The sequence below is a fragment of the Lepidothrix coronata genome, unplaced genomic scaffold, assembly GCF_001604755.1.
Source record: "Lepidothrix coronata isolate B3197 unplaced genomic scaffold, Lepidothrix_coronata-1.0 Scaffold30, whole genome shotgun sequence".
Lineage (NCBI taxonomy): Eukaryota > Metazoa > Chordata > Aves > Passeriformes > Pipridae > Lepidothrix > Lepidothrix coronata.
The window spans coordinates 6,233,741-6,249,796 of record NW_016690210.1 but is presented as its reverse complement, the minus strand read 5'-3'; the positions used below and the strand labels follow the sequence as shown (position 1 = coordinate 6,249,796).

The window sequence follows — 16,056 nt, the reverse complement described above, 5'->3', positions numbered from 1 at the left end:
AATTATTAGGACTTCACTTTGCAAGTAGAATCATTATGTTTCTTTTTCCATTTATGATTCATTTTTCATTTCTCCAACATCATAACAGAAAATTCTTTTATAAGATTATATAATTAAAAAACTAATTACAATATTTAAAATAATAAATCCTTAGACTATTACTGGATTTGCACTTGCTTTTTAGATAATCTATGAATACTTTATAGTTACTTATCTACTGGGATATTTTCCTGAAGCTGCATTTAACTTCATACACCAGAGAATACAGGAGGGGCAGGAAGCAAGCAGCCTAGGAGAGTTCTTTCACAAACACTCATGTTTGTTTGTCATTATAAGGGACATTTTTCCTGTCCTGATGTACACTAATTATGCACGTTGTTTGGAAAGGAGGCATCATCTACAAAGTGGTAGTCTTAGCAACTAAAATACTTCAAAAGAAACTTTAGAAAGACCAGTCACGTGAGACAAAGGAGCCATTTGCTACATGTTCACATAGAACATCTCCAAAGGATGCCAGAAAAAGGATGCTTGATTAGGCTGCCACCAGAAGTTACAATTCTTTAAATAAACTCATGTTCCTGTAAAGGTTTTTTTAGATGGTACTTTAAAATACCTTCGAATTTTTTTGCTAGAATTACTAACCAAATAAAACTTATTGATTTCAAGGAATCTATCTGATCAGGAAAGTTCTGCTTCCAAAATATATTTGAATTTATGATATAGGTTTGATACCAAGAGTGTGGTAGCTCTTAGCCCAATACTGGAGAATAAACATGGCTGAATGGCTTCCTGCCTCCATCCTAAATACTTGGTATAAGGAAGGAAACAAAAGGGGGGAACACAACCCCAGAAAACATGACAAGCCAAACAGTATTTTGTATAAAATTCATGGATAAAAAATAAATAAACTCAAGCACGGTTGTCAAGTTGAGGGTAGAAAAAACAATGAGGTTATTTTCAGAAAACACTTCCAAAGTGGTTACCTAATTTTCGTCTTTACTAAGTACTCTAGTCCAATAATGTATGCATAAGGCCTAAAATACAACATAATTCCAATAGAGCATATATTCTCAAGGTTGAAAAAAAAATTGCTGTCAAATCCAGGATTTATATACTTAATATATGACATCCCCTTAAAATTACAGTACTTTCTTTCACAGTACAACTTCACAGGAAATTGCAAGTAAATCAGTAAGCTAATTTATTACTTAAAATCAAATTAAAACATCTGTAAAGGATAATACTTTTGTATTTATCATATAATAACATGCAGATTGTTCAAAGATCTTGAAGCATTTGTGTAAAGGCTGACTCTAAAGTTCATTTATTTATACCACTAACAACACACAAATTCAGCAGTGATATAAGGACAGAAAATGTAACATACGTTAGAAAAAAATGGTTTGATTCAAATTTAAACCTAATTGCAAAACCAAAGATTTTTGTCCTGCAACTGAATCCAATATACATTCCCAGCCTTCCCTTAGATTTAACATCAGCTTTTCCTTAAACCATACTGAAATCTTTCATGCAGCCTAAGTTCCCCAGGTTTATATCAGAGATAAGCAGCTTCCACAATGAATAATGTAACTGATGTTCAAAGTCATCACTCAAAACCCTGAAATAAAACTCAATCTTCCCCTTGTATATGGTCAAAGATGACACACCGGCAATACCCTGTAATTCCACAGCTGCAGATTTTCCATAGAATTCATTTCTTATACCACAAATCTGTTCTTTCATTAAGAAAAAAAAAAAGTCATTTAAAAGGACAAAAACACCCCACCAAAACACCTGTCACTTCTCCAGCACAAGCTTAGGCAATAAGCTCTGACAGGTGTGACTTGCTCTATTTATCTCAATCAAAGGCCCTCATAGGCTTCATTATTACACAGCTGTGCATTTTGTCTTTTTTCCAAGATGTTGGAATTTGTTATTTTCCAGCAGAGTTTAAAAAAAAAAAAATTAAAAAAAAAAAAGTCATTTTGGAGCAGTACACTCCTGCACTTTGCTTTCCTTAGCAGACCATGCAGAACACTGCTGCAGGGGGATCATCCTTCCTGGAGAAGCACAGCAGCACTTGAGGAACAAAGATAAGCCAGTCTTTAAAGTGACCACGTGCTGTCCACTTCCCTCACACAAAACTAAAGGAATGAGGTGCTCCCCAATGCTACCTGGGCAGGTAACTTGCAGGAGAGCCATGGTCAGAAAAGCCAGGTTTCCGTGCTTTATGGACAGTATGATTTAAAATTCGGTTCCAAAGTAGTCACTGACAGAAATCCGTCAATAAATAATATGATTAGTCATGATGTTTAGCTCTGGATCTGGATAGGGAGGAGGAAGCTACAACAGATCTTTGGCCAGATAGTCGTGAGTTGTTGGTATTTTTTGTTTGGTTTGTTTGGGGTTTTTTGTACTCTGAAATGAGAACCCAGCGTAGCCAAGCACATGTTCAGGTGGCTGAACCTCCTTATACTTCAGTGAAAAAAAAAATTAAAACATAACTGAAGTGTCTCTCAAATAAAGTTATATCAGAACAGAGAAGAAAGAAGCACACAACCTGCATATAAATAGGATATTCAGAAGTATTGGCTAGCTTACCTATTTATATATTTATTTTGTATCCTGCTTTCGTTGACAGCTCTGACTTCCACAGCCAACAAACACCAAGGTTAAACTCTCACCACTGAGGCAGAGAGCCCTGTCACCTCCAACACCTTCTGAGACACCGGAATAACAGGGAGGCACAGCCATGCTGTGTCTGAGCAGCATCCCAGCCTCATCTATAATGCATTGACTCCATTTAACACTTAGAATACTGAAGAAATTGTCTCAGAATTTTTTAAGATCTATTTTTTAAGCATGCCAAGACACTTCATCTTTAAGAGCATCTTTTGATTTCACATGTATTTGTACATTCTCCATTTTAGTGAGAACTGCAGGAGCTATTCAGAGTTCCTTTATATTAACTTCATTTGTTGATCTGAAGGTTTTTGAGGCTGAAAAAAAGCTACTGCCTAGTTGATTTTTTAGCAGGAGAATTCAAGATTGCATTCAAGACTAAACTACTTAAAACCTTACATCAATAATTCAAGTCATTTTAATAAATTTTTAAACTACACTAAAATTATTTCATGGTGTTTTGATTTTTTTTTTTAGCAAAGCTTCTGAGTTATTTTTTTTCTAACTTTTCCTAAATTCATGTCTACTTTCCTATCAGTAACATCGGTATAGTGGGGTTTTGTTGGTTTATAGGGTATAGTTGTCAGTAATGACTACAACAGCAGGAAGTTTTAGTAAAACCAGAAGGCAGACAGAAAAGAATGCAACCTGATGGGATACAGAAGGTTTGTAGCAGCTGGGAGGTAAGCTGGGTAAGAGTAGTCGTTAAAAAAAAAGTGATGAGATCAGAGAAACAGCTGTTCAAGTGCAGAGGCAGGAAATAGCACTTGGACCTGTGAAACCTGAATAGGGGAAGCTCAAAATAGAGAGATTAGAGGTTTTTTTCAAGACTGGAAAGTCAGGAAAGAGAAGGAAGAAATCTAGTGAGAAAAGGAGATGAGGTAGATGAGGTAGAACGATAAAGAACTGAGATCCAAAGGGGAATGTTTTAAGAACTGAGATCCAAAGGGGAATGTTTTAAGAATCAGTAACTTCTGACAGTTTCTGATCACAATAAGAGATGCTGATACCTGGACCGCTTTCTTAACAGAACTATGCTTTTTATTAGTATTCTGCTTTGCAGGAGTTAAGTAAAGGAAAAGCTACAGCATCCTGGGGGGTACATGCACTTCCAGATGCTTCCTATAGTCACCTCATACTGGGCAACTTCATTTAACACTAGTCAGTGCTCTTGCTGCCAGCTACCACAGTGCTGCACTAACTCAGTGATGCTCATTTGTAAGTACCAGTGGGCTGTGAGCTCTAAGTGTCCTTGGGCATGTCTTGCCTTGCAAGAAACTGCCCCCTGACAGGCAGGCAATAATACACTGGAAGCAGAAGGGAAGCCCTGGTGGCACCCAGCTTACCCAGCCCCAGGGGCAAAGGGAGACAGAAAGACTGTGAGCAGGTGAAGAGAAGGGAAAACTGAAACAAAAGACATTTACCTACAGCAACACTTAGTAGTTGGCTATGAGGTATAAGGTGCCCCAGGAAAATTACTCCAACATTATCATCTACTCTTGCATTTCTATTATTGACCCTTCCTATTTAAATGAAAATGTCAGCATTTTCCCTTGCTGAGTTTCTTTCCAGCTTGACTATAGGTCATTGATAATATTCTGTACGTACCATTTTGAAAACAATTGCATACTTCCTGACACTGAATCTAGTTTAATTCTGACTATCTTGCTTATGAGTGTTGCATCAGAAGTGTCAAGATACTTAAAGATATGACAACTGCTGCTTCTCCCTTAACCTCAAGGCCTGCTCTACTACAGAAGGAATTTTTTATGAATCTATTGACTCATGTTCTGTCAGCAAAAATCATTTCAGAGTAGTGTATGTGCTATAAACTCACCCCATCAGTTATTCACAATAGCTTCCATGTGTACACAGAAGAAAATCACAGTGTTACCAGACACCGTTTATAATACGCAAATATTATTTGAATGATGCTTTGAACAAAGGAATTTCCTCTATACTGAAGTGCTGGGAAGATGGGGAACATGATGGGAAGGGGGGGGTTAAAATAGAATACTGTTGACCCTTTCAAGGTGTGTTGTCTCTGACAGTCATTTCTTTTTCTAAGGTAAAAATGCAGATAATGCAACAGGTTTATATGCTATATAGAAGTGAGTCCCAGCTGCTTGTTCTCATTCATGATATTAAAGGTTAAGTTTTCTTTCAGTTTGTTGTTCTCCAAATATGTGGAAACCCAAAACTCTCCATTTCTAAAGCATTTTTCAACACGTTTAGATTTAAAATTTGCTACAGCATTCTCTACTGACAGTTACTGCCAATAAAGTGCTGATTTCCTAATGTAAAACTAACTCAAAATCTCATGGTTTTTCCCTCAAATAACTTGATCAGAAAGCAACTTTGCCAATCTTTATGACATGTAAAACTCCTCTACTTTTGCAGCCCCTTGGTCATCTGAGAGTTAAAGCCTGAACAGCTACACAAAAGAAAATGGCTGCAGGTCTGTTGAATGATTTAATGAATGTGTGGTAAGACATTTCAGTATAAAATTACACCATTTTTAAGTCACTGATAAAGTGTATATTCTTTGCGTATGTAAAACATTTAAATTATATAGAGGTTATTTATCTTAAGAATTGGGTTACTAATTATAAAACTATTGCACACACTAAAATGGGCATCTAAAGTCTCTATTCCCCCACCACAGAAATATCACAGAGCATGACTTTAATTAACATGATCACCACTGTCCCATAAACCTACCTCTTTTGGCACAAAGGTCAAGAAGCATTCCAAAGCAGACTCCTCCTTTAAGTTAACTGAATACAAATAAGGCTTTGAAGAACAGCACTCAATCACTGCCAAACAAAATTCAGAATCAAATTACAGATGTTAGTGCATGAAATATCAACTTTGTGATAGTTGCAGTACTTCGAAGTGATTTCCAACATAAAGTATCTACATAATTGTATGGTAAACATTTCTCACAAAGTTACAAAGGAATATAGTATCTCTCATAAGGAATTTGGAGGTAATTTTGAGAAGTATCAATCACCAGCAACTTTGACTGAAGTTACTGACTTGGGAGAACACAATATTTGAGAGGAAATAAAAATCAAAACCAAAACAGTGTCATTTACCTTTGAATAAAAGTGTAAGGCAAAAATAGTTAATTATATAATGAAAACAGGGAGACAATACTACAGGGAGACAAATAGTTGGCTGACACTGGTTTTTTTAAATGACTTTTAGGCATAATCTACAATACAGAGGTTGACCAATAAGGTTTGCTTCATTTTTCAGATTTTCATGTCCTATTTGAAGACACTGGCAGAAGCATGGGTTTCCAACAAAGAACATAACATTCCTCCCAGACCAGTATTCATCCGGGAACACCTGGATCAGTATTCACCGTTCGATTTCAAACACAAACTCTGATAAAGAAATCATGTGCAACGATTCTATTCCCATGTTGGTTACTTGCCTGTTGTAAAAAGTCCTACAGCTCTTTTCCACATTAAGGTGACTGATGAAGAGCCCTCCCCTTCCCTTTAAATGCACCACATGATAAGAAAATCTCTCTCTCCTTGTCAGATCATTTTTTGTCATCATCCACATATAGTTCAACATAAAGATACAACTATATTTTATAATACTATATTGCAGAGCCCTTATTTCCTGAGTTTGCAAGCTCAAGCTGCAAAATTCTCTTGTGAATAATGATGTTGGAACAGCAAAGGAGATGCCATGACTGAAGTAGGAAAGGGTTGTGGAACAACAAGTAAAGGATAAGAATCTGCACTAGTTCTACCAAGAAAAAAAGAATAGCAATAACATTCCACATATTGGCCCAATGTCATTCTGAGTTGGGCATTGTGTAGAACAGAGGTCCTGTGATTAACCTGCAGACACCCTGTGCCTTCAAGAAAAAGAAAAGTCTGGACTTATACTGATGGTGAATTAATTGAAGGGTAAACATTGTCAAAACAGTGGGCATGAGTCCATGAATAGGAAATGAATATAGTTGTTTGGCTATGTTTGTTTGGATTTTCTTTTTTTTTTTTTATTTTAACTGGTGAGAGGGTACTCAGACTTTTTTATTTGCTATACCTTAGCAACTATAGCAGAAAAAAAGGGGGAAAAAACCTACAGGCAACCTGACATTTTGCAAATACTTATTTTTGGCACATGTCATTTGGCAGGCAAACCAAAATGTCTCCTCTTAATTTATATTAGGCAACACTTTTAAAATAATTGCTTTAGGTCTTCTCATCTGAGAAAATTTGTCTACCAGAAATAGCCTGACAGATTTTCCCTTAGTATTACCCATTCTTTATTTAACAAAAATTCTGATACAGCAAAGGCAAATACCTGAATGGTCATTAGTATCCAGTTTAAAATCCTTATTCTTAGAAAAATCAAACTCCACTCTGGTACGTGATTGTCCTTTGTTCTGCAGCAAAAATGGAATTGAACTTGTAGCGCCAACATAAACGCCACCGAAGTCCACTCGATCCTGTAAGTTTAAAGAAAAATGGGTCAAATCACTGTGAAGTCAAGTTTATAACTGAACATAATGTGAAAAAATATAACTGTGCAAGATCCACAATTTATAACACAATAACAGTATTGGCTAATCAATAGTCTTGCATAACCCATATCATTAAAATCTTTCCAGGACACAAAACACAAGAGTTTAGAATTCAATATTAAGTTCAGTTACACCATCAGGAAAGTTTTCATCATTCAGTAAACAGATCAATGGATTATTTTTTCCTTTATTTCACTCTTTGCTATAACTAGCTTAAGAAAACTTCTCCCTTTTAACAAGTTCAAAAGCTAAAGCTGTCAGCTATCATTTAGTGCAACTGTCATATGTACATTTGGTTTGTAATATCTCTTCCTAAGTTCTCCTTGATGATTCTCTCGGGAAGTTAGTATAGGAAAAAATGACAAATATGAAGTAGGGAGGAGCCACTTTGACACCTAGATAAAGCAAAACACTTAATCAATCTTACCAATTGCTACAATTTCCTCATACTTACCACACTCATGCTTATTTCAGCGACCTCTACAAATCCAGCAACCCTAAGCACTTGTGCTCCTGCACTTCGCACTTCTACCTAAGAGAATGGACAACAGTGGGATTGCTGACAAGGTCATTTTAACAGAACTATCTCACCAAATCTTTCACAATTACATGAAAAAAAGTTTAACACAAAAACACAAAGCAACCCTACCCCCACAGATACAGAGTGGAGAGAGACATTCAGATTAAATTGTAATGAAAATATGAAAATAACTCTGCTTTTATAATATACTGTATTTCTGCTATGGAAATATGAGGAGGTAAAAAACACGCCTTCGTTTTCTAGAACATATATTTACAGATTCCAGTGTTATGTGGCTTCAAATCATGTCTTTGTGGCATTCCACATCAGGGATAGATTTGGCTGTCAATTAAAAACACAAAAACAGACAAACAAACTAAAAAAACCAACCCAAAGTTTTAAGAAAGACCAGTCCTCCCTGCTTCTGCAGATAAAAATAATATTGCAGGAGGTTGTATTACTAGAATGAGCATGTTTTTTCCAACAGGAGAAAGCTGTATCCAGCAGCTGTGAGGAGTGGAAAGTATACTATGACACAACTGCTTGACAGAGGTGCTGGTAGCAAGTAGATACAATTGTTCTGAGGAATGCTAAATCTGTTGTAAAATTTGAAAAAAATAAACGGATACTAGGTTTAACAAGCATAATATATGCAGCCACAGAAGATGGCAAATCCAAGATCAGTGTCAGAAAAAGTAACAAAGTTCAAGCCCTTGATAGCATCCTTTTTCCCAACCTCACTTATCTGAACAAGGACAAACTCAGGAAGCAGGTACATAGAAAACAAAATATGATTAAATGCTTATTGTATGCCTATTATCAAATCAAATCTACTAGAAGATCCATCTCTGAAAAGACCACAAAAAGAAGTAAAGAAATGAAAGACACTGGAGTATTCCAATCCTTCCCCTCTATGAATTACAAAAACTGCAATATGTCTATATTATTTCCTAAGGACAATCACATGTTAGTTTCAACAGCTTGTCAGTAGTATAGTATGAATCAGCTCAAACTGAGAGGCTGTTTTGATATTTCTTAGCAGGACGGAGACAAAACAACAGAATAGGTTATAGCAGTTATCATCTGCTGCAAGAATACCTTGAAAAGTGTTAGAACACTGGAGATAAAATCCACAAGATACGTAAAAATGTACATACATGAACACACAGCTTAACACTCAAAAGACAAAGTCCTTCCAGTTTTGAGTACCTCCACATTCTTATCAAAAGTCATGTTTGCATTCGGAGTGAAGGAGATTTTGAGATCAGCGGTGCCTCCCACAGGCACCACTCCTTGTGAGGGGGTGATGGTCATTCCAGGCAGCGGGTTTGGATCATGAACCTTCACAAACACAAACAAGAAACAGACTGGAAAAGGTGTTCGGGTTCGTTTGTTTTGGTGGGTGTTGTTTTATTTATATCAATATATCCATCTTAAAGATTTTATATTCTTACAAGGAGAACCTTCATAGCATATAATGTTAATTTGGACTTAGAAGTTTGGGGAAAAATGCAGGTTAACAAAAAAAAATAGCAGATTTCTAAAGATGACTCTCAGTTTCTACTATGAATTACTCTTTGCCCACCAACTGGAAACTTATCATTCTGGTTTTCAAGTTGTTTTCATTAAGCTATTAAAATTAACACTTGCTATCCAGCAAGTCTTCAAAACATTCTACATAAATTTTTTTTCAGTGACAAATAAATTCATCACTTCTTTTTTGGCATTCACAGTAAGAAGATAGGACACAGAAACCCAATACTCTGCAGCTCAGTAATAATATGAGAAGTAAATATTCAGTTTACCCACAGTTAGTAAAGACAAAATAGAATTTGTTCTCTTCTAATGCACTCCAAACAGACAACTTTTTAAAGTATAGCTTTGAAAAGTGATAATGACCAAGACCAACCAGCCATCTCTTGGTTTAAGAATAATTGTGGAGGCTAAAAAGCCTGGGTATGTTTGTTTGCCTTACTGGCTATGCTGATTTTATTCTTTCAGGCCCATCCTCCAAGAGTGTAGTAATAATACTTGTTATTCAATGCTCAGTTGATAAAGAAAGAAATATAGTAATAATCAAAATATATTATTCATGTTTCTTAGTATCATTATAATGAAGGTACAAAAACTCTGAGGATTTCAATAAAAATTATTTTGCTTCACAAAATAAATACAGAAATTATCCTGTGATCAGGAAAACTAATGAGGTTAGGTTTCCTATTATTTTGCTTATCTCATCGTTACTCATTCTGGCATTCATCTCATCCTGTATCCAATTCATCACACAACCCATCTTCCTCTCAGATGTTAGCCTAGCAAAGTAATCATGTGCTGTGACTGGTCTGGGATGCACTGGCTGGGCAGGCAGCATGGATAGGGGTGACCAGCCAGTTTGCTCTGTGTCTCAGCATCTGGAAACATTCAAGCTGTAACTGTCTTTCAACCAGTATGGGGTTTTACCCTCACTGTTGGTTCTCATGAAGCTGCCCTCACGTTTCACAGAGGGACAGAATTCCTGTTCACATAAATCTTGTTTCTTTAGAAAACCAGACAAAAACTTAAGTAGGTGCATATTTAATAACTGAGAACACAACACCATAACATGATCTGATAAAACTAACTCCCTTCTGCTCTTCACCTCAAGGAATTAAATGTGCTAGAAATAGTTTTAGCTTACTTGGAAGTATGCATGGTTGCGTCCTGTGTTTTGAAGAGTGGCTGTCTTACAAGTAGACAAACCCATTGGACTATGAATAAAGGATATATTTTGTGTCACAAACTGAACTTTAGTAGCACCAAGCTATTAACAAAGAAAAAAAAGATAAAACAGGTAAACTCTATAACATATTCCTAAGTACAAATAAATAATTCAGCCTATTTTTTATTACATCAAGAGCTAATATACTTGTGAAAATGCATAAATTACAAGTATTCAGATAGATAAACAAAGCTTAAATGTGAGACAAGATTTAATCAATGTACTGAACTCATCTAGATTCAAATTAAACAGACCCAACCCCACAGATATTTCTGGTCTAACTTCAAGACAAATAAAAATCTTTTAATTAAACTTAACAGCACAAGCTCCATTAATTTCAAATGTGTGATCAGAACAAGATACTTCAGAGATATTAATAGCAGTAGAAATGCCAATATTCTAATTTATACACATCCTGGTTTACATGTGGCAATTTCCAAGGCTTCAAAACAAGAGGAAGAAAAAAAATTAAAAACCTACTGGGGAAAAAAAAAAATGAAAACAGGCTCATCAAAAAGAAGGGTAAAGTTTTCTTGGCTCCCAATGGAAGTCCTAGAGCATGCAATAGAATACAGTGAAAAGAAAAAGACAACTTTCTTACTCCCTAGCATGTAATGTAAGAGATTAAATGACTAACCTAAGGTGAATGTCACTGCTTAGAAGACTATCCAGAACATTGATTCTCAAATACCAGGTTCAAATAACAATACAAAATTACACTAGAGCCTGTTGTTACCCTGAAACTCTGAAATACACCTTCCCACACACACTTTGATTTTTACCCCATTAATATATATCTAAAGAACTGTCATATCACCTCTCAACCTTTGTTTAGTTAAACTAAGCAAGCCAAAACCAATAATTACCTCATAATATATAAGAACCGCTAAGCTATGATGCCAAAATAGGTATATCATCAAAAGCAAGAAAAAGGCAAATTGTCTTTTCCTTGCCTTCTCCATCATGTCTTTGTAGCATATTTTTTTGTTAAACACGTCAAATAGAAGCCATGTGAAAATATTTTTAATACATGATAATATAAATATATTTAAGACATCACTTGCTTTAAAAAAAAAATCATTTTTCTTCTCTAAAGCTGCTGTATAAATTATTACCTTTGCAAAACATTTCAACTTAATTTCATTTCCTTTGCGCACACACAAGATGAATTCTCCTTCTTCTGGAGAGTTGAACCCTGAACGCCAAACAACTTCACACTCCAGATCACTATAGGCCTCCACAAGCCCTAAATACATGTACATAATTTACATATTATAGCATACACGTGCAATTATCAAATTTCATTGTATAATTAGAAATAACTTAAGCACATTAAAGTGAAATGACCTCCTGTTACTGAAGACTAAGCCTACATTTCTTAGGTGTTGAACACTATGATGAAATAAGTAAAATTAGTTTCTGAATTCTCATGACAATTGCATAATTGGTTTATTAGTATCCTGCATTAAAACACACTCAAAGTTCACTGGTGTTTTTTAGCCATGAATTAATCTAATAGTCAACATTAAAAATAAAAATAAAAGAACAGACTATCCTTCTTGTAGAACAACAACTTTGGAAAACACTATATACATTTTCTTGCTTAGAGTCTGAACTTGTATTAGCAGAAATATCTTCTCTCAAGAATCAGAGCACACCAAGCCAAATCTTGACTGAACTGTGTAATGCCAATTCAGTCAGCAGTTACTTCTTTAATAACAGAGATCCAACATACTCCTCAGAACGCTATCTTTCCAAAGGAAAGAAGGTAAAACCTAAAGTCTCATGAATGTATTCAGGGTTTATACAGGGAGTGTTGCTGTCATAATAACACTGTGATCTGATTCTAGTTTTGGGATACATTGATCTAAGTCTAAAAATACAGTATATACCATCAGATAAATGTTTGTTTTAACACTGTTGACATTTAAGACACATACACACACACTGTATTTGCATAGTATACCTCTGGCAGGCCGTATAGAAAATGCAGGTTTTCTATCTGTAGTTACAGGTTTCCAAATAAATCCAGCTGGATGGTTTCTGAGATTGCAGACCCTGACGGTTGCTCTAAACTCTGTCCCTGCTAGGCAGCCAGGAACAGGATTTAAAATCAGTTCCCTCGTAGACAGCTCAAGTTCAATAGGCACAGCATTTGCAATTACCAGCACATGCCCAGGGTGTTGGTTGTTTATCTTGTAAGCAAAAGATCTGCAACATAAAAATATGTATTTCTCAATATTTTTATTCTTTTATTATGTCGTAGTCGGAGTAAAATTTATGTGAAATATAACCATTAGCAAGAAAATATTTAACAAAAGAATTAAATGTGAACACACAACAAAGACTGACAAGAGAAAAAGTTTTGTGCTTTTTTTGCATGCTACTTTTATCATGCCAAAAGCGATGGTCATCCCAAAGGATGATCAGCCTCATACAGTCATTTTAATAATATGAGCAAAGTGAGAGTTCATACCAGAGGGCTGGAAAACAGATATAGTTTGCCTATACATTTTCCCATGAGCTGCATCAAAAGATCTTAGCATAGATGCAGTGATGCAACACTATGCTGGAAAGAGCACGGTATTTTCCATAAAAATTTATCCTAGCAAATACACTGTCACAGCAAACTTTCTTCCCTGATATACCTGTAGTTATATGGGCTTTTCACAGGACATGTTTTTCTTTGGAAAATTTTGCAACATAAAACTACATTAATTATTGGACTGATGCAATTATTAATTAAAAAATAATTAAGAATCATTATTAATTATTGAAAATAAATGAGTGCACATCATTAACAATTATCATTACACGTTTTTTAAACCAGTCAGTGATTTTTTTGTATTGTACTACTGCCAAGAAAATGTGTAAATCAAGACAAATAAAAACCCTTACCTTTTAAAGCTTCCAGGAGTGATGGTCTCAAATACAATTGGAACGTGAGTCTTTGTAAGAGGAGGCACCACTTGAGACAATGGAGATGTCTCCTGCAGTTCCTCAATTTCAATCTCAATTTGTATCCATATATGGACTAACAAGTTATTGATGATGTACAGTTCTTTGGTTGTTGTAGAATACACACAGACATCACCAAAATCTATAGTAGAAGGACCTGGAATATATAAGAAATAAGATCTTCAATAAAAAAAGTTAATGTAAGTAAACATAACTACTAAAATATTATGATCAAAACATTTTAGTTCCTCCAATTACAAAATTAGTCAGCTACAAAAGTCTTGTAACAGAACAAATTCTCCCTAAAATCTGGAAGCAAATACCATGCATGTTCTATGAATGTTTTCAGTAGTACAGTTCAAAAGCCAGCAACATTTATTTCTTAATTGTGCTATTGGCTAAAAAACTCCTATTTTTTAGCCAGCTATTAAAATAGGAAAAGCAATGTGCTCATTACTCAAGGTTCTAATAATAACCACAAATACTTCTTTTTGTTAAGCAGACATTTAAATGAATAGACAAGCAGCAATTCACGACAGTTTATATACTTAACCTATTGATTTGCTCCCTAATGTGCGACCACTTGCTTTAATAATTCATGTCATTTGATGGTCACAGAATTATTTCACTACTTAACTTACTGCTATCACTAATTTTTAGACTGGTCTGTAAACTTCAGTGCTCATGGCACTAATCAAACATCTTACAAAACTCTCAGTACTTTTTCTATTATGTTTATCTTACTCTACCTTTCCCCAAGTATATCAGTATCTATGCAAGTTCTATCTGGATTGAAAATAATAAATAAAAAGCCCAGAAATTACTGAAAAATTTCATTTTGTTGTTAAATAATTTTACTGAAGAAAAGTTGACCTTAAAACAGACCTATAGTAGTACCAAATGTTAATAGATGAGTCCCTCACAGGCTTTACAAGGAATTACTCCCCATCGCAGAGCACTCTGCTGAAATTATTTTGAAGGAGGATCCTGAAGAAGTTTTACTTTTAGGGGGTATCAGTGTTCACTGTTAATTCCCAGAAACATTCTGAGCACTGCCATGAATCTTGTTGATATTAGTGCTGGTCCAGATACTATCCAATAACAAGGCATAAGGATGAGAACAACCCTCATATTATGCTGTGAGGATTTCTCTGTAATGGCTTGTGGTATGAGCAGTCTTCAAAGAAAACTCTTCTTCTACGTGTTCATATCTAATCATATTTCAGTATTTTCTGAGAAGCACAAAGCTTTAGTTAAACATTACTGTAGACATCAAGCTACCACCAAATTAAACTATTTTCTACTTAGGGTGAACAATTATAATCGTAAATTGTGTTACCATAAATAACTGCTTTTTTAAGAACTACATGCATTTAGCAACCAAATTAAAAATCTTACCAATGAATATTTGATGAAGCTGCTTGTGTGTCAAAGTTAGACTACAATCTTCCTTCTCCTGGGCAGAAGATGGCACAGGACTAAGCCAACTCCAAGTCTGTGATAAGCACAAGACACCTCTCAGAGCAGGATCAAAATTCTCATGCTTTTTTAACATGGTAAACACCTTATGCTCACATTGCTACTCAAGCATTTAACTTACTTCTTTATTTGTAGGTGTGGATGTAATTGTTGCCAATTTTCGACTAGTTAGTAGGCAATCATCATTTAAAGGAGGTTTTTTCAACCGTAGCTTCTCCATGGGAAAATCTGTGATTGAGATGTTTGGTGACTTAAGCCCTTCACCTGGTTTGATTCCTATGCTTACAGGATCATTATACATATCAAACTGCCTACAGGGAAGGGGGAAAAAAAAGGAATATGGAAATCTAAAAGTTTGAGTATTCTATGATCTACACATTAAATAATTTAATATTTTTAAACAAAACAAATAATACTTTAAGTAAGAATATTCCATTATTTAAAAAACTTTCAAGTATAGAGAATACCTTGAAAATTCTTTTTTTTTCTTTTGTTTAGACAAAGACTAACATTTATGTCCTTGCACAAATGTTGCGCATTTGTGCCAACTGCTTTGTTAAATAGGTTGAACATGTTATGGCTAGAAAAATACAAATGAGATAATGCCTAAAATATCTCTTAAAGAGCAATTAAGTTGTAAAATCAAGCACTTAAAAGTTAGCAACTGCCAAGATGACAAAGCATCTTTTAATGGTGTATCTCTAAACTGGACCAATTATAGCGTAATTTTCACAGCAATTACATTTTTGGTCAAAGTTCAATTCCAATAAATCAATTTAACCTACAACTAAAAGACTTGAAATGTCTAGAGATCTTACATAGATGGTTTTTATCAAATATTCCTACTTTTGTATCAAGAAAATTATTACTATATTTAATAGTAGAACTAAAATGTATCTGATAACTTTTAAATTTTCCTTTCTGTTCTTGCTCCTCATGTAGTATACCTTGAATATATGTGTTAATGGTCATATAAACAACAGGTCACACACTACACAACACTAGTTCCTTTCAAAAACACCATACATCACCTGCATGCAGAAAAATAAAATAAATCCAGCTCTGCAGGCCTTGTCTGAATCATGTATACACAGAGCAAGGTAAATTGAG

General features: G+C 34.9%; 1 protein-coding gene across 5 annotated transcripts in view; it reads right to left on the bottom strand.

Annotated features, from left to right (window-relative positions):
• CFAP47 (cilia and flagella associated protein 47) overlaps nucleotides 1-16,056 on the bottom strand; it is a 275,959-nt gene that overhangs the window by 242,110 nt on the left and 17,793 nt on the right. For all 5 annotated transcript variants that reach the window (XR_001874104.1, XM_017811012.1, XM_017811014.1 and 2 more), the window contains 10 exons: nucleotides 15,068-15,257; nucleotides 14,866-14,962; nucleotides 13,408-13,624; nucleotides 12,476-12,720; nucleotides 11,625-11,755; nucleotides 10,429-10,551; nucleotides 8,961-9,092; nucleotides 7,686-7,763; nucleotides 7,012-7,156; nucleotides 5,404-5,498 (listed from right to left, as the gene is read on the bottom strand). Coding sequence is in view for 4 of the 5 variants with exons in the window: in XM_017811012.1 (XP_017666501.1) it covers nucleotides 5,404-5,498; nucleotides 7,012-7,156; nucleotides 7,686-7,763; nucleotides 8,961-9,092; nucleotides 10,429-10,551; nucleotides 11,625-11,755; nucleotides 12,476-12,720; nucleotides 13,408-13,624; nucleotides 14,866-14,962; nucleotides 15,068-15,257 (1,453 nt within the window). In the remaining variant the exon portion in view is untranslated. The remainder of the gene's footprint in view (nucleotides 1-5,403; nucleotides 5,499-7,011; nucleotides 7,157-7,685; nucleotides 7,764-8,960; nucleotides 9,093-10,428; nucleotides 10,552-11,624; nucleotides 11,756-12,475; nucleotides 12,721-13,407; nucleotides 13,625-14,865; nucleotides 14,963-15,067; nucleotides 15,258-16,056) is intronic.